Source organism: Mercenaria mercenaria, chromosome 1 (genome assembly GCF_021730395.1).
Source record: "Mercenaria mercenaria strain notata chromosome 1, MADL_Memer_1, whole genome shotgun sequence".
NCBI lineage: Eukaryota > Metazoa > Mollusca > Bivalvia > Venerida > Veneridae > Mercenaria > Mercenaria mercenaria.
Genome location: NC_069361.1, coordinates 115,376,779 through 115,403,933, shown reverse-complemented (window position 1 = coordinate 115,403,933; position 27,155 = coordinate 115,376,779). Strand labels below are relative to the sequence as shown.

The 27,155-nt window shown below is 34.3% G+C and overlaps 1 protein-coding gene across 1 annotated transcript in view; it reads left to right on the top strand.

Annotated features, from left to right (window-relative positions):
• Positions 1 to 3,386: 3,386 nt before the first annotated feature.
• LOC128550953 (uncharacterized) overlaps positions 3,387 to 27,155 on the top strand; it is a 36,369-nt gene continuing 12,600 nt past the window's right edge. Inside the window, exons 1-2 of the mRNA XM_053531170.1 lie at positions 3,387 to 3,489; positions 10,448 to 11,746. Coding sequence (XP_053387145.1) covers positions 3,387 to 3,489; positions 10,448 to 11,746 — 1,402 coding nt within the window. The remainder of the gene's footprint in view (positions 3,490 to 10,447; positions 11,747 to 27,155) is intronic.

Genomic DNA, 27,155 nt, shown 5'->3' with positions numbered 1-27,155 from the left:
AACTTGAAGAGGCTACGTTCTTGACTGTGTGTATTTCGTATATAATGTTACACTTCCATATATACACTGTTATGGGGTACAACTTGAAGAGGCTACGTTCTCGACTGTGTGTTTTTCAATTATAATGTTACACTTCCATATATACACTGTTATGGGGTACAATTTGAAGAGGCTATGTTCTTGACTGTGTGTATTTCATATATAATGTTACACTTCCATATATACACTGTTATGGGGTGCAATTTGAAGAGGCTTCGTTCTTGACTGTGTGTATTTCATATATAATGTAATACTTCTATATATACACTGTTATGGGGTACAATTTGAAGAGGCTTCGTTCTTGACTGTGTGTATTTCATATATAATGTTACACTCCCATATATACACTGTTATGGGGTTGAATTTGAAGAAGTACGTTATTGACTGTGTGTATTTCATATAAAGTGTTACACTTCTATATATACACTGTTATGGGGTACAGTTTGAAGAAGTACGCTCTTGTCTGTGCGTATTTCAATTATAATGTCATACTTCCATATTTACAGTTTGAAGAGGCTACGTTCTTTATCCTTGTATTTATTTCTTCTAACAAAGTAATGTTTTCAATCGAAACTTGTGTGACATTCACGTTTTATAGTATGCAATTTCGTCGCATTTTATGCAGATATATATGAACTTGCAGTCATTTCATGAAGTCTAATTTCTAGCATCAATACGCAAAAAAAAACTCATTCTAAATGTTTGACTGCGTGGTTTAGCTTAACATTCCATTCCAATGAAAAATTGAAAAATCTGAAACATGAAATTGATTGTTTCAAGCCAATCACAAAAAATACACTAAATGAGAAATATTTAAACAATCTGAAATACAGATAGGTATTCCTGAAAGTTATATTGCTTTCTTTATTTTATTGTCGTTTAAAATTTACTACTCTTACCAAGTGTTTTTAAGAAATATTTTTAAAAGGAAAAGACGAATTACCGAAAGGAATCGCGAATATTACTTCAACTTTCGCTTAACTGCCAACACAATTTACCAAAATACTCGCAACATGAACTATTGAACTGTTAAATTTCATAGTAAATACTTCAGTTTTAAAAACACATGCTTATATTCTAATGATAAGTGTTTTAATGATAAATGTAAAACACATATTTCCTTATTTGCTAACATATTTGTTCCACAAGTACATCGTAAACGTGAGCGACTGAATTCCTTGTTTAAACTGGCGAAAATTATTTGCGTGTATTGGTTCCTTGTCTGAGAATATACACCCTCCATTAAGCAAGGGCAAATATGACAAGTCTGGTAGTGTCTGCATCATAACGATTAGTTATGTCTCAACAGACAGAAGTAATGACAATGTAGCTAACTCAAGCCCATACACTTTATTTCTATCTATTCCTGTAAATATCATGTCAGGGAGATATAATTATTAAGATCGCACGTGCAAATAATGCTTTTTAAACGATTTAGGAGCAAGTTAATTAGTTTATAACTAATGAAAAATGACATCAGACAGTACATACAACTGTTACTCGGGTAATAATAACAACGATACTTTGTGCAACTTGAGGAATGATACTAACTTATCAAGCTGAGGTTGCATAGTTACTAATAAGCTTTGATAATGTGACAGTTGAGTCCAATAAGTCCAGGGGTGTTCAAAAATAATCCGTCACAGATCTTTTGTAAAGCATTCGTTGGATTTACCTGTATTGGAAAATAAACAGTGTTGATTGTATTGTGGTCAACTGCCACATTATCAAAATTTATTAGTACTGTAGACATTTATTTCCAGTTGTGCTTCTGTTAGTTGTCAGAATGGAGACTTGGCTCTAAATGACTGCAATTCTACTTAAACAGGATCCTGGGCCATGATTATGAGTGCCAAAATAAGATTATATGATTTACGAGGAGCGATCGCAAAATATCTGAACTTCATGCTCTTTTTCAAAAACTATTTGTATTCTTTTTCAAAGTATTCCCCTCCTATGTCTATACACTTTTGCCATCTTCGTGGGAGCTTTTTGTATTCCCTCTGCCATAATACAATCACGACCACCGTATAGTAGACAATAAGTGAACATTAAACAAAATGTTTACACCAACTGAAATTATCAAAGATGATATAAAATTTATGAATTTCATTGTAATATAACATCATCTACCGGTATATGAAATTATGCGTGTTCAAATGTGATCATGTTGCTTTCTGAGGTAACTTGGATTGCAATGTTTGAAATGGTTAAATACTAAGTTTGTTTGTTAAATTCAGTTGTGATAAGGTCCGTTTTATTTCACTATTTGATTCATTTATCTATTGACTGATTAATAATTAAATAAAATATAAATTGTTGCATAAATCGTTTACATGTTACATGTAGTCCTTTATACTTCATTTGCAGCAACAGAGTTGGTGTAAGATGGAGTTTGCCAGCACAGGTGAAAACACAGGGTTTTGGTGTACAAGAATAAATTATTGATGTTACTTTATTTGCCTTTCAACCTTACCCTTCCAGCCTATTTCAGAACAATTAAATTAAATGTCGTTGTAAATTAATTTCTTGTTCTCTTTTATTGGTATCATGGGACTCTCTTTGTGCTCATTAAAGTGTTCTCTCAATTCCTCATCTGTCACGTCAACGATAAACAGGAGAAAATAAAGGAAGACAAGGCGTGACATTAAAACTCTGTTATTCTGAATAATATTCAGAGATACGTTCCAGAGAATAGAAGTTTTCTACTAGATAATTGCATTTTCAAATCTTATCGCGTTCTTTTTTGGACAATGTCATTTAATCATTTATAACTGAATTGGAAGTAACTATACATTTATAACCCCTGTTGACTTTATATATATTATCAGACACCGCGGACAAAACCTTGTAAACATTTTTTAGCATGACAATAATCGAATTTCGGCGTTCGTTCTCCTGTCCTGTATAGACTTCTTTCTGTAGAGAAATCTAAAAACCTGCTGCTATAAAGAAATTAGAATACTGCTAATATATAGTTTCATCAAAGGAACACATTTGGATTGCAAATAAATGCACATGATTTCCTTGATATCTTTTTCAAGCATACTAGTATGTATTAACGACGGTTTAATTCATCATAGATACATTCATCAAATAGAAATACATTTTAATTGTCCATTTCAAGGTTTTGTAAAGTTTGTTTGTTTTTTATGTTTGAGATGACACCGACACTATTGTAGGTAATATGGCGATTTCCAGCTCAATAGTGTAGGAAGAGCACAGATGCCCCTTCGTGTATGACACCATTTCAGGCACAGTCGGGCACCTGCGTAGGATATAACTACTAAGCATCCGTTATCCAGTTGGGTGGCTTCCTCACAAGAACACTACACTCAAAGCACTCAATGCCAGGTTTCAAACCCACAGCAGTGACGGGCAAGATATACAGAGTCAGCGAAAGTAACCACTCGGCCAAGGATGACTCTTGTTTTGTTAAGAGAGGCGGAGGTTTGTCATTTAACCCTTACCCTGCTAAATTTCTACAATGAACTTAACGACGTTAAAACTCGCAGTCCCCCGAAGAAACGAAATACTACAGCGTGGTATGGGCGTACACATAATGGATAAGTACATAAAATACAAAAAAAACGTATATTTAGAGAAACGATGACAAAACAAAGAAACAAGAAATAAGCTGTCACAGCTAAGGAGTTCAGTCTAACTAACAATGCACAAACCTTCAATGTACTGTGAAGTCATTAATATTCGTGGGGGACTAATTTTCGTAGATTTCGTGGTTGAGTCAACCCACGAAATTTAATCCCAACGAACAAGTGAAATTCTCATTCATTTTATGTTCAAAAGTTGAAATCCACGAATTCATATCCCCACGAAATTGCCGTTTTGACCCAAACCACGAAATTTCATGCCCACGAAATTAAATGATTTTACAGTATTTGAAAGTTACCGAACAATGTAAATAAACAGATGAATTAATGTAACAAAAAGTCTAGAAATGTAAACAAACTGAATGTTCAAAAAGAACACGTAAAAACTGTATGCCAATGTACGTTTGCGCAGCCCTTTAGCAGAAGGCATATTAACAAAAGAAAATGCATTTTACAACCCGTCGAAACAGACCCGAAGACAAATATCAAACTTTTCAGTAACGGCTGCCTAACATGACGTCTTCAACCGGTCTCGTCAGACATATGTGCAAGTTGCGCAATGGTAAGGCGATTGGACTTTGGATTTGATTCCTGGTAGCGCCTAATATCAGACTTATGTTTAGTGCTTGGTGATCTACTAAAATTTAGACTACTTCCACATCGGCCTAGACTGGATGCCGGGAAGGTATGGACTCTTCTGAAAATCAAATGTTCCGTCAATTCAAGGTAGGGACTTCCGTCGACTCACAACGGTAATCAAGGAACTTTTACCTTTAAACACATGCAAAACGGAAAGTGTATATAGTCTGCTCATACCAAAGTTTTTAAAATGTTTTACATATTTACCAAATACAACTGGAAAATAACTGTAGCACGGAATCTTACGAGGTAAAACTACCTCCGTATACGTCTCATTTTCACATGTTTAATCGCAGAGGTACTCAAACACGTTAAAAATAAATGACACATTATTGAAGTGAGTAACAGAAACTGGTACTTTAATACTTCATTGAGTAGAAGACGAAAAACACAGTTTTTTTTCTCGATTTTTAGTTGTCCAACATTCAACTTGTACAATTTAAGACTGCTACATATCACAAGGGTAATACTATAAAAGTTATTGGTCTATCTAGATTACTGTAACCCTAGACTTGTGCGAGCAATCATTAAATTACTGACTAAAACTAAATGTACGTACTTTTACTGCTTCTTAACGTGATTGTGCAGCCTCATTCCCAAGTCACACATACGGCGCGGAAAACTACGTCTAGCCACGGATAAAAACGTAGTAATCCGTATCTATCCGTATTGATACGTACCTGAGACGTACCTAAAAGTAGTAGTCCGTATCAATTCGTACCAATCCGCACAGCTCAGGTACGGATCGATACGGGTAATCTGGTTCCCTGTCCAATATTGGTTCCCATTCAAAATGGCTTCCAATTATTGGATCAGGTAACCACTAAGCAAAATAGCCAAAATTGTGGCTAACAGACTGCGTCGTATAATAATATTTGAACAACGCTGATTCTGTAATCAAAATATATACCAGTCGAGCACCTGAATAGCTCGGCCAATGAGATAGTGTCCTAGATTTTACCAACCAATGAAATCGTATCCTTGTTTCCAAGGTAAATAAAGAATGACATATCGACAACAACAACATGAAAACTTTTTACCTCGATTCATTCGGAAAAATTTGAATTTCTATGACGAAAGTACTTCATTTCGTTGTATTTTATGCATGATCATCAGAGAAAAACACAACTTATACTTCAAGTAATAATGTCTTTGTTCAACAAATGAAGAAAAGCTGAAACTACCAGAAAATGCTGCCCAAAAAGGGACACCTGCACTCTACCAGTACGCACATTTAATAAATACATCCCATTTTTTCCTACTGCCCCCACAGCCCCGTTTTTCTTTTTTCTTTTAATGAATAAATTATTGTTACAATTTATTTAAATGACTGTAACGAGCACGTCCTGCGTTTTAAAATCCTAGCAGTAAAGTGCATTCTAGCCCCCCCCCCCCCCCCCCCCCCCCCCCCCCCCAGTATTTTGGTTTATGAAGTTGCAAAGTTTCTTGAGGATTCCAAGCATATGACCGCTTGGAACATTGTGTAAGCATACCTGAAATGGTGCAAACTGACTTTTGAGGCAGTTTGAGCATGACTTTTTTTTTTTACAAAATGTCACAAGTAAATTTTCTATATAAGCAACTTGACTAAGGTGATGGCTTTGACAGTCAGCAATAATAAAGAGTAATGTAAATAAAGTTCTGTGAGTGATTCAATGAAGCCAGCTGAACTTTTGTCTAAAATGACTGATGTATTAATTTTAGGCTGTCAAAAATCAATGCTTTTTGTATTTTGGCCCCTTTCAGATCAGCCCATGCTTCCCCCAATAAACATCACAGTGAGATGTGCACTTACAGCACAGCTATAACTACTGAACAATTTTTGCAGTCTTGACTATCACTTCAAAGAGTATTTTTCTTTTATATTTTTTTTTATTCATTTAATAATTATGACTTGGCCATATCTAAAAGATTTAACAAACCTGTCTCTAGACAGAATGTAAGTCAATATCTAGGGTTCAACGCAATAAGGGCGTATCTACATATAATAATCATATGTAGATACGCCCTTATTGCGTTGAACCCTCGATATGTCAAAGTAAAAAAAAAATGTTTTTGTATATTTACAGTTATTTTCATTTCAGTTACCTATAATACATCTATATAGGTACTTTTAAACTATCTGTCACAAAAATTTGGTACTTGTACATTTTAAAGATAAAGAAAAGCAACAATAATTTTATTAAGGTACATAATGCAATGAGGACAGTCACATTTCATGGTGTGAGATCCCTTAATTGTTATAAAAATGTATTGAGACAATAATTTATATTTTGGTGATTAGTATGCAAGTATATGATCTTGAATTTATCATGTACTGTATATTAGTCTTTCATATTGTCCTTGTACCAACAAATTATTGTGTGGGAAATTTAGAGAAAGCCTGTTATGTTTTATGGTTATCTATATTATTTCTCAAAGTGTAAACCAAAACAAAATTGTACAAAAATACACAATTAATGACAAAAAACCTACAATGTTTTGTTAATTGGAAGTCCAAATAAATATTTCTCATATACAAAGGCTTAGACCTCACATATAAGTTGATTTCCTTTTTGTGAAATTTGGAGACTCAGTGTTATTTCAAATCAGGAATTTTTAATGCTAATTACTCTGGAAAAAATGTTTTTAACAAAATTAACTAAAACTATCTGTTTGAGATTTTTCTGTATGAATAAATAGCACGTTTGGGTAAAATTTACTTTTATGTTGCTGTGCTGAACTATGATATACAAGAAAAAAGGACATGTCAGGAAAGGACAAACAGCAAAGTATGGGCTTAAAGTAGTATAATTTTCTGAGTAATTGTAAAAAGTCTTTTATACCTATTCAATAAAAAATGGGGAAAACTGGATTTCTGTGAAACCAGGCTTCTTCCTACATTCTTACAATTATGGAGTGTGGAGTGTAGCAGGCAATTTTTTCAAACTGGAAAATATATAATTTTTGAAAACATTTTGGCACAATAACCTTTAAATTTCACTCAGAGTATATATTAACTGTTTACATAAGTAACAGATTGGTCAACACATTCTGGTGTTCTCCAATGAAAAACTTGCATTTGGTCAATCTCATTTAAGAAACATGTTTAAAATGAAAAATAGGCATATTCTTATACAACTGGCATCAGTTCCAAGAAATCATAGAAAGTCCAAAATAATTTTTATGTCTCAGCTGCAAAAAAAGAAGAAAAAAACCTGTTTCACTATTTTCCATATACTACCAGGAAGTCTATCAGTTGTTCCAGATACTACATACTCTAATGCATTCCTAAGTTTCCTCAAATATGAATCTTCAAAAATTACTTTGCCTGCAGTGCATATAAATTAAAACCAAAATGACTTATAAAGGGAAAATAAAATGTTGTTGTTTTTTTTAATAATAAAAATTATAAAAAATATTGTTTGTTTGCAGTGATCTGATATAGATGCTTTTCCCCCATTTCTGCCAACACAGACATGACAAAAATACAGACAAAGAAAATTTGAGCTGTCAATATTTAGGTTAATAATGAATAAATTATTACATTCTACAGAAATAAGTAAATAGTTAATACAATTTTTTCTGTATGCCAGGGCTTCCTGCTAGGATTTGAACCTAGAATTCTTACAGAAGTAAGTGTGTTTCCTTACACTACAAGAAGTAACCCCATAGCAACACAGACATTTTAGAGCATCCTAACACTTTCATTTATATATAATATAAAAGTGCAATTAGTTCCCAAATCTGCAATAACAGATGATAACTGAAAAGACATATACAAAACGGCAACCTATATTATATATGTGACGGGTGATACTTGTAAACATTTCAACGAAACAAAATTAAATACATCATGAACTGTTGTGATATGTGCTGATAAATTAGCAACACTTGGTAGTATGTACATGTAAAAATAGCAAAATGAACCGCGCCATGAGAAAACCAACATAGTGTGTTTGCGACCAGCATCCGTGCAGTCTGGTCAGAATCCATGCTGTTCGCTTTCAACGCCTCTTGCAATTAGAGAAACCGTTAGTGAACAGCATGGATTCATGCTGGTTGCAAAATCACTATTTTGGTTAGATCTATACATAGATCTCTGAATTCGGCTACCCCTGTCGGGCCCCGGTCAGATAAAATACATGCGATCAGCTGTTTAGATGGCATAGAAGCTATGAATATATTTTGGCCTTCTCAATCTCATGGTGCAGCTCAAATGAAAGTGAATTTTGTTGTTGTTGAATCTATAAGTGTCAAAATTAGAAATATGTTTCATATTTATAAACAAACGGATGCAGTAACCGGATCCCTTGACCCTATGTCTACCGGTCTGGGTATGTTATAATTTACTGGTAATTGCTATTGGGAAAAGCTGAAGTAAGTTATCATCAAAATTGCCTCTTTCCATTTGTTATTAAAGAATCTATACATTTGTATGAAAAACAAGTATCTACAGTATGAGGCGTTAGACTTGAACTTTCAAAGTTCACATCAAAGATATGTTAGTAATCCAGGCAGTCAAGGATGATAAGCCGTTGCCGGTTGGGTATTAAAGTTCAGTGTATCCGATATATATACCATCAAACAGCTTAAATACACGGTGTAACTATATAGTGAAAATTTTCTAAGTGTATCTGTGTGTATGTTGACACATAAAATGATCTACTTTATAACCCGTAATTATTTACAGTCATAACATGTTGTGAATGCCAATCATGGGTGCGTGAACAAGGTAGATTTAGCTACCCGTGCGATAATCATAACGGTTGTTGAAATAAGAAATTAGTACATAAAAAGTAGTACGTACCTCTAATTGACGTTTTCATAAAATCCAAGTATAACTAAATACTAAGTCCAGTGATCAAAACACATATCAAATTGTATTATCCATTAAATTGTTTTCGTCATATTGTTCAATTTAAAATGTATGTGACACATTACTTTAGTTTTCTAGCCAAACACTCTTTGCTATATTGTTATCAATTGCACGGAAAAAGTGAATCATTGGTCAAGTTTATCGGTTGATTTATTAAATACACTATTGTGGTACAATAATTCAAGCTGACAATAATTTATATCATAGTATGATGGACTTTTCTAACGGTCTAATATTAATTTGGTAATATGATAAGCGTAAACTGGATTAAAGAAATTTTGATATGAGATGATTCTTCAGTATGGTGCATTAGTTTTTGATAAATGTATACATGAAATATGATTTTTATAAGTGATGAAATAAGACTTTTATTATGTAAACCATCTTTCATTTGTATACGTTCTGAAGGTTTTGTGTAATATTACGCTGTTTTTGTATAAAAAATATCGTTCATGCAATGCATTTGATTAATTATATCAAATAACCAATATATGACAAACGAAATATTTAAAGGGAGAAAACTATGTCTTATGTCTTATAGGAATAATCTCCCCTCTACTGTATATTGTCAAACTCATTTGTTATAGAGAAGTACGAGAAATAGTTTAATAGCATTTTTCACCTAGTTTTTCACCATTTTTAAATTGGTGTGTTTTTGTATACAAATTATGTTTCATGTAGTTTTTTTATCCTTTGTTTTGTTCGACTGCCTGTGTGTTCGTATCGGCTCCGGGTGCCGCGGGGTCTCAATACTACACCAATTGACAACTTGGGTCCAAGGGCCTTACTCCATAGTATTTGACTTGATATTACTCCCCCATGGGTAACGATATAATTTCATGGAGACAGGCCATTGGACTTTATTATAAACATAGGGGACAGAGTTTGACAAAGAAATTCACAATTCGCATATGTTTATTAAATGTAATTTTTGCAGCTTTACTTAATACATTTATAAAACAAGTGAGCATACTGCATCGCATATTGTGTTATATATGGAGCTATTTAATTTGTATTGAATGTTCATTTGTAATTGTTCTTCTTGTATGTGATATACTAAACTCACGAGCTTTGCTAAGCAATGAACAGATTAACTCTGAATTATTCATTCAATTTATATACTCGTCTATTATGGTCAAAGTAACTCTTCTGCTGTCTGGTGATATAGAAGAAAATCCTGGACCAGATACTATAGAATGCCTCACAATCTTCCATTTAAATATACGCAGTATTCGAAATAAATTGAACTACGTTAAGGATACTTTTTCAGACTTTAGCAACAGTATTTTATGTTTTACAGAAACTCATTTATCCTTTGATGTAGATGACGATATCTTAAACATTGATGGTTTCGATACGGTTTTTCGAAAAGACAAAAGTGCGCACTCCGGAGGCCTTTTAATGTACACTTCGTCTTCACTGCGGCCAAAACGATTACTAGAATTGGAAGGTTTCTTACCGGAATCAATGTGGATAAATGTCAAAGACCACAAGAAATCCTTTTTAATTTGCACGCTATACAGACCACCGAACTCACTTGTTGATTTTTGGGATAGAATTAATACTTGTCTTGAAAAAGCGGCCGAAATAAATAGTAACATTATAATGGTAGGAGATGTAAATGAAGACCAACTCAATGCAGCAAACCATAAATTTCGTGACATTCTTACATTGAATAACATGAACAATATTATAAATGAACCAACAAGAGTAACAAGTCATTCTAGCACACTTATCGATCCGATTGCAATAACAAAAGATATTCATTACTTTGACGCAGGAACTTTTGAAACTGACAGGGATATAAGTGATCATTTTGGTACCTACGTTCACATTAAGATTGATCTACAGTTAAATTCATCTTACAAAAGACAAGTATGGAATTACAAAAATGCAAATTTTGAGCTATTTAATACTCTTATAAGTAATACAGACTGGTCATTTTTAAATCATGGTAGTTTAGATAATGCGGCTGATTCTTTTGTTGAAAGATACATAGATCTTGCAAAACTTTGTATTCCAACAAGTTTAGTAACAGTCCGTCCCAATGACAAACCTTGGTATACTTCTGAAATACGAAAACCTTCACGTCAGCGTGATCGACAAAAACGTATAGCAATAAATTCTAACAAAGTATCTGACTGGAAAATTTATAAAAATCTCAGGAACAAAGTCAATAATATGAAAAAATATGCAAAAGAACAATTTTATAACTCTATAGAATTTTCACTGAATGATTTAAGTTCTTCAAATCCTCGCCAGTATTGGAAACTTGTTAAAACCTTAATGAAAGAAAATTCGGTAAAAAGTGAAATCATTCCACCGTTATTAAACAACGATAATACTTATTCAACGTCAGAATATGATAAGACGAATACGCTTAATGACTTCTTTGTCGCTGTTTCTAATGTTGATGATTCTAATACAGATCTTCCAGACTTCAGATTAAAAACTGACTCTACATTAGATAATCTTGTTATTACAGAACAAGAAGTGATAGATGTACTATCAAACTTAATGGTTAATAAAGCAAGTGGCCCGGATCAAATTAGTCATCGCATGTTAAAAGGAACAGCGTCAACTATTTACAAACCTCTGTGTATCCTCTTTAATAGATCAGTTAGAGAACACTCTTATCCAATTTCTTGGAAAAAAGCTCATGTTATGCCTTTGTTTAAGAAAGGTTCAAAGGATATGGCTTCCAATTACAGACCTATCTCATTAATAAGTTGCGTAGGAAAGGTCATGGAACGTATCGTGTTTAAATATTTGTATAATTACCTTAATTGTGAAAACCAGTTCATATACAAAAACCAGTCAGGATTTTTACCAGGACATTCTACAATATACCAACTTATCGATATATATAACCAAATATGTAAATCTTTCGACGATAAACAATCTATGTGTATGGTTTTCTGTGACATTTCGAAAGCTTTCGACAGAGTTTGGCATAAAGGACTTTTATTCAAACTTCGCCAATACGGTATTTCTGGAAATATCATTAAATGGATATCAAGCTATCTTAGTAACCGCACTCAAAAAGTATTTGTCGGCTCTACTTTTTCTAATGAAAAAGTTTTAGAATCAGGCGTTCCACAGGGATCGGTGCTCGGGCCGTTACTTTTTCTCATCTACGTTAATGATATTGCAGAGTCCCTTACTAGTGTTACACGTCTTTTCGCAGACGATAGTTCTCTCGCGGTTTCATCTTCAAATACACAATACATGGAATCAATTTTGAATGCAGACCTAGAAATAATTAATAAATGGTCCAAACAATGGTTAGTCAACTTCAATCCTTCGAAAACGGAAGTCTTATTTTTTTCCCTTTCAGATATGGCTAGACCTAAATTAACTTTCCAAAACTCACAGTTAAACTTTGTTGAAAATCATAAACACTTAGGTCTAACTTTAAGCCAGGACGGCTCTTGGCATACCCATATTTCTAACATCGTAGCATCAGCTTCTAAAGTACTTGGTTCTATGAGAATGCTTCAATTCAAAATAAAGCGAAAATCACTCAATCAAATTTATATTACATACTTAAGACCGTATTTGGAATATGCGTCTATAGTTTGGGATAATTGTACTTCTTATGAAAAGAATATTATTGAAAAATTACAATATGAGGCAGCGAGAATAGTAAGCGGTCTTACTAGGTCAGTCTCAATAGAAAATCTCTTACGCGAAATAGGTTGGGTATCACTTGCAGACAGAAGAAAAGTGCAAAAATTGATTCTAGTTCATAAATATAAATATGGTCAACTTCCCGATTACTTAAATATACTATTTCCGCCAACTGTTTTAGACTCTAACTCGTACTTCTTAAGAAATAACTCGGACTTTGTAACGCTACCCAGACGCCTAGAAATATATTCAAAATCTGTAATACCATCAGCGATAAAACTGTGGGACGAACAAGATCAAAATATCCGCGAAATAGATACACTCGCAAAATTCAAACAAAAATTGAAAGAAGTATACAAACCCCCTATTGTACCAACATTCTTCCTTAGTGGAAACCGAGCTGAACAGGTCCATCACGCCCGTATTAGAAATAATTGTAGTAACTTACATGCAGACTTATTCAATAATCATCTAAAAGACACTCCAAAATGTAACTGTGGTCATAATTTCGAAAATGCTGAACATTATTTTTTCCGATGTCGCTTATTTGCTGACCAAAGAATATATTATTTCGTAATACACGACCGTTTCATCCGATAAATACTAACAAACTATTATTTGGAATAAGTAGTCGTACTGATGAAGAAAATGTTAGACTATTTGCAGAAGTTCAAAAATTTATAAAAAATACGAAACGTTTTTACTAATGTTTTACTACTGCAGCCCCTGTGTTATTTCCGATGTAGATGATGGGTCCACGGGGTGGTTGGGTTGGTGCGGGTGCCGGCTGTCGAACAATTCAGAGGAATCGTCCCTCCTTTTTCTCTAACTGGATTTTTGATTATTTTTCAATCATTAAAATATTTTTTTTCTTTGTGAAACATTGATGTTAGATCTATCTAATCTCAGTTCAAAGTTATTTTTTTCATCTTCTTTACAGTCATTTTCTCCTCCGTTTTCTCACTTCTTTGATCAGAAATTAATAGGTTTTAAAGCATATTCTTTTTTTTTCTCATTCATAGTTAAAAAGTTATCATAGACATATTATCTATCACTTTGTTTACAGAGCTGTTAATTTGACTTCATGTGGAACGGGCCGTTTGCTGATGTTGATATAACTCGTGGCCCAATCCATTTGTATATGTTACTTTTGTGTTCATACTATTGTACATATGCCTAATAACAAATACAATAAAATATTATTAAACTAAACTAACTTAGATTATTAATTAAATGATTAAATCAATTATTTGGGGACGAACTGTCAAAACAAGAGCGAGTTGACTGGGGGCTAATCGGCAGTATGCCATCATTTACGCGTATTTTTAAGACCTTCGTCTACTTAACATTAAACAAACAATGAAGAACAGTAAATCTTTAACATTTAAATGAAATGGGATTTGTAACTGCCTGTATTGATTTGAAACAAATCTACATTTCGTCAGAAAATAAAATCTCTCGGTAGCTTACCTCGCAGTCGCCGCCATATTTGTTTACCAAAATCCCATCAGCCAATCAGACTACAGAAGTCGCTGGAGGTTACCTGTCGTACTTTTTTGAAGTTCGCAGGGGACCAGTCTACGATACAGGTTACTACGTTTGTATCCGTAGCTAGACGTAGCTATTTGCGCCGTATGTGTGACTGGTATTATACCCCAGTCACACATTTGGCGCGGAAAGCTACGTCTAGCCACGGATACAAACGTAGTAATCCGTGTCGAATCGTATCGGTCCGTACCTGAGCCGTACCTTAAAGTAGTAATCCGTATCAGTCCGTACCAATCCGTACGGCTCAGGTTATCTACGGATTACTACGTTTCTATCGTAGCTGAACGTAGCTATCCGCGCCGTATGTGTGACTGGGGTATTAAGATGTTCACGGTATTTCAAAGTAATTATTTAATTAACCAAAGCTGAACACTTTAGGACGAGAGGACGATACCATCAAATATGTTCATTTGATTGGTTGTTCAAAATCCTCTTACTAACATGAAAATGAGCATCATCAAATCATATGAAGAACGCATTGTTTTACAAAAACTACACACCATTACACGGCATATAAAGCATGAAAATCTTTCAGAAACAGATTTAGCATAGTATACTTGTCATGTTCTCTTACTATAAAAGAATTCCATTATAAGCAGGTGTTACGGGACGTGAGGAATGTTGCACATTTCATTACCGCTCATGAACAGATGCAACCAAACCGAGTTTGCTATTATCTTGCTTGGTTGCATTTTGTTTTCGAAGAATCTTTTCACTGACTTTATTTTGTAACCTTTTGTAGTTCAGTTTCACAAACGATTTATACAGCTGCTCGCTAGCATCAACTTACTTTTTGTTTATGTTGTAAAGCAATGGCAGAAATGATTTTTCTGTACAACAAAAATAAAAGCATTAACATTTAGATCAGCACGTAGACATTTCTCACAACTAGTTAACGGACACTTTCTTCATTTGTGCGGTCTGCTGATTTATATTATAACAACAAGTATATTTTTTTCATCGTTCTAACGGCAGCTGACATGATTTTCTGGTTACCGGATATTATCTGACGCTACACAGAGGAAATCAAACACGCAAGGTCTTTCTTCATGTGACTAGATACAGCGTATTCGTAAATGCTCGAATATGTGAGATATGTAACTGATGTGTTTTATTTTATTTCATGCAATTGTTAAGTTTGTACAAGATTTTCTATTATTTTTTTTTTATTTTACTTTTTTTGAATATGTTAAAAGGGTACAGGATGATCTGCGCATGTCACACAATCATTATCATCGGAGCGTACGGCAAAAATACGCAAGATTTTGCATGTATGCACGCATTTAGTGTATAATATGTATAATATACTGACTCAAAGATAGGGGTAGGAGAACCATAATTAAAAACATATACATAAAAGATACTCGTGGTTCCGATCGCTTAAAGCTGGTCTCTACAGGAGTCTGTAATATATCACAGGCGCTCAAGATCTGTCGATTTTCTAACAATCTTAAATAATACTAAAATTACATACATTGTAACACAATTAAAATAATATGTTGCAGCACAAAGTTTTTAGATACAATCATTCAAGGTAGACGACCCACTTGAAAAATTGGAAAAAGTGGCACTTTTCGTCAAAGCATAAAATATAATAATTACAGCACGCATCTGTGTTTATTTTTGCTTTTGGTGGAATAGCGTGTAATAACAATACGATATTTGAACAAAACATGACAAGGAAATATGTCTTCAAATAAAGGAATCATGTTTCGACATCAGATAAATACACATGCAAAATTGACGGAAAACAACAGTTATTTTAAACAAAGACAAATTAAAAAGATATTTACTTTTCTTGAGTGTAACGTTTTTAAGTAATATTTGGACTGATTGTAACGTAGATGTTAACTATTTTTTTGTCATCAAACAGCGCTTGAGGATATTTTAGAAAATTTAAATCGAACTTTTGCTATGAAAATCATCTGGATATAGTAACTAATAATGCATTAAGAAAACAATTAACATGTTTTAGTCTGAGCTCGCATGAGCTAGAAATAGAATTTGGTAGAGAGGCACGTATTTGTTAAGTATGTTCATGTAATATGACTGAATCTAAATACCATTTTCTTTTGTGTTGTCCATTATACTTGTCAGAATAAGTAAGCTTTATTTAAAGTCGGCAAGAGGTTACAACAATACAACATAAGCTCATAAGAGCTTTTTTACCGACTACAAATAACATACTGCACATAAGTAACAGAATAAAAACAGCTACAAAGGAATACAAATAATCAAGGCATGGATTGTTAAGAAGATATGAACAAAAACACCAATGAATTAAATCACAAGAACTAAGATGCTAGCATAGTAAACAAAATTAAAAGCACACATAGTGATAAAACTTTGGAAAAGCACATTCACAAAGCAAGGCAAACAACAAGAACTAAGACACAAGCATAGTAAGCAAATAAAAACAGCACATAAGAATAAAAACTAAGGAAGAGCATATACACGAAGCGACTTATAAGCATATAAGTGGTAAAACTAGGGATAGTAAAATAAAGATGCATGCCTTTCCAGATCTGCAGAGCTAACTACCCAGAGTTGCATGCCACATATTTACAGTTTTTGCCATTCCAGAAAGAAATCATATTTTTAAACTGATTACAATTATTAGTTAGCCTAAATTCCTCTAGTAGTGAGTTCCACGTATCTAAAATCTAGTTGTTTTAACATGTGGTACCTGTAAAATATTAGTATATCTAAAATCATAAGAATTATTTCCTTTACATAAAAGATCATCCAAAACTGAAGGGGCTAACTGGTTTAAGATTTTGAAGGTTTCAGTGGACATGATTCTGATTCTTCAGATGTGCAAAGATGATAACTTGGCTTTATCCAGTAGATGCGGATATGTGCTTTTATAATCCTCATATACAAAGCGTAAAGCCCTGATCCTTTTCTATCTTAGTAGAGTTTCGTTTGGTGCAAAAATGCCAGGCTAACGGACAGAAGTTAAAATTAGACAAAATAAAAGAATGAAAAATGGTTAGCCTATTGAATCTACATAAATTTCTACCTATTCCTTTCAAAATGTTAAGCTGCTGGCCTGCCTGTTTGCATATATTTTGTATATGAGTATTAAAACTCAAGTTACGAGTCAATATCAACCCCTAATAGCTTGACCACGTCATCACAGCTAATCTGTGAATTATCAATACTAAAAACTGGGTTTCTACTGTGAGTCTTCTTACCAACAGCCAGAGCCTGAAACTCGTCAGGGTTAGCCTTCATATATTTAGATGAGAACCAGTTTATAGGTATTCTGCTTTCATTTTGCAGGACCTGAATCAGCTGATCGAAGTTTGGGGTGCTAAAAGAAAGTGTGTTGTCGTCAGCATAATTGTACAGTGTATATTTATCAATGAAGTAATCAAAGCCCTGAGAGGACTGTAGGGAAGCGTAGCTGAACCGGTATGCATTTTAATCGAGAAGCCAGGCAAGAAAAGATTCCATCATTTTGCAATATTTCACTAAATGCTTCAAGTTGTTCGAACTCATTGAACCCAAAAAATAACCCATATCCAGACCAAAGTCACTAAAGGTTACTCAAATCATAATCTTTGACTTGACTCTTGATCTAATAGGAAACCAATGTATGTATGAAGTCTGATCACCAGTAAAAGCAGACGAAGGCTTTAAAGGCCGCTTTGACCTCGGCACCAAAATTAATAGGGGTTGTTTATGTCTTTGGCAAGGTTCTAAGAAAATCAAACGGACTAGACTGAAATCTGGTTCGACAGACACTCATGGCAGGATCTTCCAAAGTGAGATGTCAATGCATAAAACAGGAAAAATGTTAAAATATTTATTTTCAAAACTGTGTAACAAATTTTTAAAGATCTTACAAAACTGTGTAACACATTTTTAAAAATCTTACAAAAAAAGTGAGATTAAAAATTCAGTATGTTGAAGGCCCAATATTTTCTACATGTCAAGAAATCCAACTGATCCACTTAATAGGACTGTGTACGCACTTGAAAATAATTGGGCCAGACTAGCAGCATATCAACAAAATACCACAAGTGGGTTGGCAAGACTAGCATCCTACCAGTAATATATAAGAAAAGCGCCCTAATGGCAATTTTAATTATGAGTGAATATTATTTTTGCAAATACTTCATAAAAAAATCTATATCCGTGATTTTCACGTTATAAAGATTGGTGCTACCGACGACTTATATTTAAGCGGATTAAGATATTTCCGTGTGTCATTCGCCTTGGTCGCGTGACAAATATTTACCGCGTAATTAAAGTAGTTCAACGCGTAGACAAAAATCAATACATTGATAAATTTTACAAGTGTATCCGATCAAAACCACATTTTTATTTAAAAATAAATTAGTGTTAACATTTATTGCATATCCATAATAAATTGCATCGATCTGTTTACTCTCATATCTTTCAATTCCTTGTAAGTATTGAACTTCTTTTACGGCGCACGCATGGAGAAAGGTAGCGCTGAACCGGAACCATGTGTTCTTGGTCACGTAATAAATATATACGTCGTAAAGTAGTACAACGCGTAGACAAAGTTTTTAAAAGTATTCACATTTATTGCATATAAATAAATGGTACCGATCTGTTTACTCTCAGACCCTTGATCTTCATAGAAGTACTGAACTACTTTTATAGCGTTTGGCGACTTTGGGAAAGCTACGCTTCCCAAAAATGATGAAGACATTGAATAAAACGGGACCTAATATAGAGCCCTGGGGCACACCTTTTTTCACCTGAGCCCAAGTACTGACGACCCCACTAACCTTGACCTGCTGCTTCCTGTTAGACAAATATGAAGACAAAACAGACATTACAAATATGCACATACAGCTTTTAAAAACATATAGTACATAGTATTTGCCATTCTTGAAATAGAATTATAAGAGACTTTGTATCATATAGCATACCAGAGTTATGTAGCTCACACCACTAACAGACCCAGTCAATGACACTGTCTGTAAGAATAGCAAACAGTAGTATATCTTGATCAAACCACACCGACATGCAATTCAATCTGGATCCATGTAAGTGTTCAGCGTCACAAAGCTGCCATTATATAGATATAAGCTACAAACAATTATTTACACACCATCATCTTAAAAATCAGCTTACCATTGCTAACCATTTTTATTTAAAATCTGCATTAAAAAGACACGACTTAATAAGATACTGAAAACTGTAAATCGTGGCACTAGTGCGCATAATAAAAAATATTTGAAAAGAGCAATTACCCTCCATGATCAGATCATGAGGAGACTGGTTAGCAATGATAATCTGCACTGTCATAAAAAAAGGATCTTTAGGTTACCACATAAGAATTTAATTTTTTTTTTTTTTGCACAGTAAAATTTGGTTTACTCTTAAAACAAGTAATATTTTCATACACATGTAGTATCAGTTCATAAAAATTGCAAAATGAGACCAGTCGGACACAATCCAACACACAAGATTCACAGATAGGACTCAAAGATATTAGCACACAAACATTCAGCAACATGCACCAAATGCCCCACAAACGGTACAGATACCCAATCAGATGGTCTAACAAGACACAGAGAACATGCCAATCCCAGCCATAAACATCAAAAACGCAGACCCTTCCATGGAGTAGCTCATCTGAGGATTATATTTCTAGCTATTCCCTATACAACGGATTATTTCTAGTTTTAAGAATATTATAACAAGTTTTGGCAGTGACATTAAGCATATCATTATTGCTGGAGAGTATAAACACAAGTCTTTCCAAGTCAGACAAATTATTAAAACCATTATCAATATCAATTGCTTTTGCGAACATCGCATCTCTTTGATTGATCTAAGCATTACAATGTGTAACAGTACGCGCATTTCATTCTCAACTCCTTGCCTACATATTGGACATAGTCTTTGCTCCTCTGGTGAGTTTTCATATCTACTAGTTTCAAGTCTAATAGGGGCAACGCCACATCTGGATTTTGCTAACGCTGACTTATGTTTCAAAGGTATTAAAGATTTTACATAGTTCTCAGTTACATAGTCATGCTTGAACAAACGATAGGTCCTCAATTTATTTTTACCTCTACCAGATGGACAAACTTCATTTTCCAAACTTTCTTTCCAAATTTCAATATATGTATCCATAGATGCATTTTCAACTAAGTAATATAAATACCCAGATGAGTTCATATCACAATTGCCACACTAATGTAGCAAACCAGTATCAGATAAATGTAACTTAACTTGAAATTGCCAGTTTTTACAATTTCTATTACTCTTATTACAGCATAGAGCAAAGATTCTATGATTGATTCTATTATTATCCATAGTCTTTATGCTATAAAATTGCTGTGCCACAGATTTCCATTGTTTCACATGTGGGGGTTTCCATGAAAGCTCACCATAGAGTGTGCTATTAGATGTGTACTTGCCTATACCCAAAAAGAACCGCATAGCTCGACTCTGCACTGTTTTAATACAAGAGTATAATTTAGTACCCCAGAACGAAGCCCCGTATGCTATTACTGGACAGACTGTACTGTCATATAACTTTTTGAAAACATTATAACGGACTAACATTTCGCAATCAGCAGACCAAGAGCTCTACCTGCATTCTGAGGGACACTTTTAGCAGTTTTTCCAAAATCTAGGAACTCACCCAACAGCAGTCCCAGGTAAGTGTATTTCTCTACCACCTTTATATCATGAGTTCCACATGTGAAAGTATATGCAGTTCTGCGAACAGACTGTGGTCTAAAGTGTACAATGTTATTATTTAATGGGTTAACAACCATATTATTTTGGTTACACCATTCATTTAAAATGTTTAACATAAATTGCAAATCTTCTTCATTTTCTGCTATATTATCCGCATACAACAGAATACAGATTTTACTATTATCTATACATATACATTTATCTGCTAGCATAAGTCTTACAGCATAAATTAAACAACATACCCGACAATGAACACCCTTGCCTAAGACCACATTGAACATTAAACCAGTCGGTACAAAATCCATTAATTCTCACACATGAAGTAACATTGCTATATAAAGATTTCAGAGCAGTTAGAATCTTTCCACTTATACCTATATCTTGGTCGGAAAATTTTGACCACAGAATACTTCTATCTATAAAATCATAAGCCTTCTTAAAATCGATGAAGGCACAGAAAGTTGACTGTTTAGACTTTTTCCTTGTGTCAATAATATTTGTAAAGGAAGAAATAAGATCAATTGTACACCTTTGTTTACGAAAACCATTTTGTTCATCTACTAAAATATCATATTGCTCTGCCCAAGTGAATAGTCTAGTATTCAAAATTGAACAATATATTTTGTACATTGAGCATGATAACGAAATACCTCTATAGGAGAATGGGCCACGAGGGTAAAGTGTACTGCTTTTTGGTATTGGATTAATTATAATTTTACCCCATTCTGAGGGTATAATCCCTGTGTTAAAACAAACATTATATAAAATATGTAAAAATGAGACGCATGTTTCATTTTTTAAAATATCCACAGACAAATTATATATTCCACATGCTTTTCCAGATTTAGCTTTCATAATAGCTGTTCTAACATCAAGAATAGAAATATCTCTTTTTAATTATAAACATCTAGCCTGACTTTAATCAGTTACTATACCATTTGTTACATCATTACCATGAAGAACATTATTTTGTCTAGGTACAAAAATATAAGACAAGTAGCACTATCCTCTAAATGCTGAGCGCCAAGCGAGGAACTTCCATTAGTTCCATTTTTACGCCTTTCGTAAGATGCGGCCGGGCATCGAACCAACAACCTCCCACACTCGAAGCACTAGGCTACCGAGGCGGTAACTCTGGTTGAAATATGATCTTTTACAACATTCCTATCGACAATTAGAAATACAAAACTGTAGGCAGATGTTTTGTCGTGTTTAAAACGATATATTAGGAATCACTTGTTCAATTCTATTTGTAAAGTGATATAAATCAGCTAATGCCTACTGCTACCAAACTACATATGCACTATGAAGATTTTATCAAGAAATGAATTTTAAACATTTCTACATAATTGGCACCACCAACTTTCTTACGTCAGGTAAAAAATTTCAAACGCGTCCGAACGACTCTTCTTTCACAAGATTTATATTCTGTATGAAGTGATTATTGCTATTACAATATTACTAGAACGATTTGTTTTCACTGTTTTATTTTTCGCCGCTGTGATAGTCTGCTTACCGGAAATTATCTTACTCTGTATCAAGGGAAATCTAACACGCGATGTCAAACTTCACAGACTAATCAGTCTGAGTGAATATTTTTTGTTCTTGAAAGACTTAACATGCGAGATAAAAGTGCTGTTTCAATGGAAAAAAAGTCAATGCATGTTTTGTTATTGCACAATAGACGTTTTCTAAACATATATAACATGTTACATAAACTAAACTCAGGTTTCCAGGAATATATGCCACGTATCTATGAATACATGGTGCAAAAATATCAGACCACAGCGTCGTTGTCAGGAGTTCCGTACTTGTAAAAGGTAACAATAAATATTTGCTTTATCGGCTTGGTATATTATAAATATGAAAGTTTTGTGATCAAATATCATATTCTTTGCATTAACAAACGTCAATTTTACTGTACTTTTATACTGATAAATATCAACATGCAATGATTGATTGTGTGATTATGTCTCCTCAATATTTCGGATGTTTATTGCTCGGCACACAGCTGTGTCAAATAAATACAAATCAAATCCTCCTTTCGTCCTTGTGGAACACTTCGAATGGGTAAGTCACACTTGACTGAGTATTGACCTTGAAAGCTGTTGTCATTACAAGCTGGCCAATCATACTCCGTGACCTTAGAAATAACCTCTGACGTTTAAATTATTCTTTCCTAATTGAGGCAACTCTGGCTGAACGCGCTCTGCAGATTACACATTACTTAACCCGGGGATGGAAAAGTGGAGTTGTTGAAACAGGCCAAACATCTCATTTGTCACAAAGATTAACATACGTCATTACTTTCGAATGCATGTTTAATAATGTGAAAACAAACCCCATTGCGACCCTCTCATTGTGCACAACAAATTCATGAATCGAATGCCCGGATGTTTAGGACAGATACTACTAAATTACAGCCATGAATTACTTGATTAATGACCCCTAAATTTGTTGTGTGTGAGGTCGAAGACTGTTAGCGCATCAAATCACGGCGGCCCAAATCACTAGTAAATTAGGATCCCATCACCAGCTATTGAAGGGATGAACATTTTACAAAAAGTAACTGATTAAAACCAAACACTTGCGTATAATATCCATTTTACATGTTAGAAAAAGAAAACACCAAGCTCCGTAAAATATCCACTATTCACTTTTAATTGTCCGCTATATCATCTCTAAAAACTTCTCAAAAAATCTACACGCGTGTACGATTTTCGAATAACACGTGGACATTACGAGTTTAAATCGGGTCAACGTGTACAGCCAGTGTTTCTTAATTGCCGTATTTACTCAACTAAAAGTGGTAACGGATTTACTTTGTTATTGGATTTAACAATTTATTTTAGCGTAATTACTGTGGAAATAGCGGACTTGACATTTTTTCAGGCAGTAGAAAACAACACAGGTCTTTTTTCAAAATTTTAGTTGTTTTTTTTTTTTATTTTGGTGCAGATATAAACGCCCCCTTGGTGCAAATGTAACGCCCCCGGGGCGCTTAAACGGGGGTTATGGAATGCCAATAAGGTAGAATGGTCTTGTCATTGCGTCCAATCCTAGTGTTCCACACACTGATGACCAATATTTAAAGAAGAAATTGCAACCAAAATTTACAAGATGATAATTATATATTTATATAGATGTGTCCTAGAAGAAACTTTTGCTATGCTTTAACTTGTTATAGATATATATTTATATCTCTTATACTGTACTTTTTCTATACTGTCTGTTGTTGCATCAATAAATCAAAGGAAGCAGTATGTTAACTTACCGTCTGAAGAACACAGAAAGTGTCGTTGAGATATGGCCTCTGTTTATGAAAAGGTGCTCGAGTGTGCAAGTGGTCACGTAGTCTTGATAGCCTAGTAAATCTAAAATAATTTTCAACACAACGAACAAATTACGTTTCCGCCTGAGGTCATGTTTGTGATATGGCCGAATCATGTTATATAGCTTATTTGACATTCTGAAGGACAGCTATGATGGATACCTGTACCATACCGAAAAAGTGGAAGATACATTTTAAACCAGATTTCAATACGTTAATTAAATATGATATACGGGATAGATTTTTTTGTTGCGCTAAACGTCACATCGACACAATTATATGTGATATTGCGACTTTCCAGCTTTGATGGGGCCCCTCCATGCGTAATTACATCATGGTCGGCACCTGGGTAGGACCACCGACCTTCCGTAGGCAATTAAGCTGGTTGGAATAATTAAACAGTGACGAACAAAGTAATGCACTGGTTATTTAATTTCTGTTACTAAAACTGTCAAATAGTCATATGGATTGTGTTAAATTGATGGTGACACAAATTCTTCTAATTAACAAATATTTATGGCAAGAAACATGTATTATTATGAACCAAAACTTTACTTTTCTAACTACGTCACAATTCTTGTCCTTGAATCTGATGATGATTGTATTTATCAAATGCTTTCTGCTGTAGTACCTATCTACACTAATCTATTTAAAATCATCTCTTATTATCGCAATGCATTGGATCTAAAGGCAAGCTTTAGAGGGTCAATTTCAGACGACCTTTCCCCTAGCCTTAATTTCAACATTTTTCGGCGTGCCGTATTAAGCACGATTTTATGACCTCATATGACCTTATGCCGCCTGAATAATGTACAAACTGGATGGCTTGGTAAGGTATTCTCGGTATTTTCAGCCATAATGAGAGATTTTGTAAGAGTGGCTCTGATTGCAGGAAAGGCTGAAAATGCTTCACTCAGAGTCATGTGTGATACTGAGTGAAATGACAACGCGTTCGTCATCTCTAACCTCTATAAGTACAGCACCATCGGGTTGTATGCGTACCACTTGAACAGGTGTGCGTAACCAAATATTCATCTGCTCATCCGGACATATTTCTGTTTTGTTAAGTTTTCTTGTTAAGTTATGTCTGTTTTGTTAAGTTTCCTTTCCTTTAGATTTGTTTTTACATAAAGGTTGTTTGTTTTATACAGTCATTAACTTTTACCCTGCATTACAGCAACAATTTCTAACCAGTGCAAATCATTACTAACCTGCAACAACATGTCCGATACTGTTAAATTTTAGACTCTTAATTTTAAATTTATCTTTCCGGTGAAAACAGTACTGTACATATTTTGAATGATAGACAAATTTGATAATAAGCTGGAGTAGGGTAAGGGTTATGTTGCTTCCAACAATTCCAGAAATAAAGTATAGAACGTATTTCAATATTCTTTGCTTACTGTTACCTTCTTTTAAGCACCAAAGGCTCAAAGTGAGCTTTTGTGATTGTTTGGTGTCCGTCGTGTGTCCCTCCAGAATTTCTAAACACAGTCTTCTTCAGAACTACTGTCCTCATTTATACAAAACTACACAGAGGCCCCTTTCAACATTGCCAAAAGATTTAAAATACAGGTTTCTGCCCATATATAACTTGTGCTTCAGTTACATCACGCCGACCATCTTTTTTAAAGATATTTCTTGCTTAAGTGAAAGAAGAGGTTTAAAGGTTACACTCTACCAATTCAGTTCCTTCTTTACTTCATATAAACAATGAAATCTTTAGACCTCATTTTCAGTACTTTACATCATTTAAATGATATGAAAACCATATACATGTATGGTCATTTAGTATGACATGTCTTCTTATCAAAATAGAAAAATATTGACATGTTATGTTACATATAAGAAAAGTAATCTGTTCTAAAAATCACCACCCTCTGAAAATGCTCCCATGAACAAAGCCGTTTAGCAATTAAGCGTATGTAGACATATTCCAACCAAAATGGTCTAGATCTTTACACAATACAACAAGCAATAACACTAAGCCAAACAATCGTCATATAACTGCCACATCCTATGACTCGTTATACTAGATTTCATCAAGAGCATGGAACTACATTTTGGACTACTTCACAGATAACACTGAGTAGTAACTTCCTGTTTGGTGTAATCAGTCCTAAAAAGCAATACTTAAATTCAACTTGGGATTCCGGTTTTCGATATGTGATTATCACAAGTTTATAATTTTTATAGCTGCTCCCTCGTGTGTGTTTTTATGTCCCCGAAGGGAGGCATATAGTTTTTGAACCGTCTGTCGGTCTGTCGGTCCGTCGGTCTGTCGGTCTGTCTGTCCGCAATTTTCGTGTCCGGTCCATATCTTTGTCACCGATGGATGGATTTTCAAATAACTTGGCATGAATGTGAACCACTGTAAGACGACGTGTCGCGCGCAAGACCCAGGTCCGTAGCTCAAAGGTCAAGGTCACACTTAGACATTAAAGGATAGTGCATTGATGGGCGTGTCCGGTCCATATCTTTGTCATCGATGGATGGATTTTCAAATAACTTGGCATGAATGTGTACCACAGTAAGATGATGTGTCGCGCGTAAGACCCAGGTCCGTAGCTCAAAGGTCAAGGTCACACTTAGACGTTAAAGGATAGTGCATTGATGGGCGTGTCCGGTCCATATCTTTGTCATCGATGGATGGATTTTCAAATAACTTGGCATGAATGTGTACCACAGTAAGACGACGTGTCGCGCGCAAGAACCAGGTCCGTAGCTCAAAGGTCAAGATCACACTTAGACGTTAAAGGATAGTGTATTGATGGGCGTGTCCGGTCCATATCTTTGTCATCGA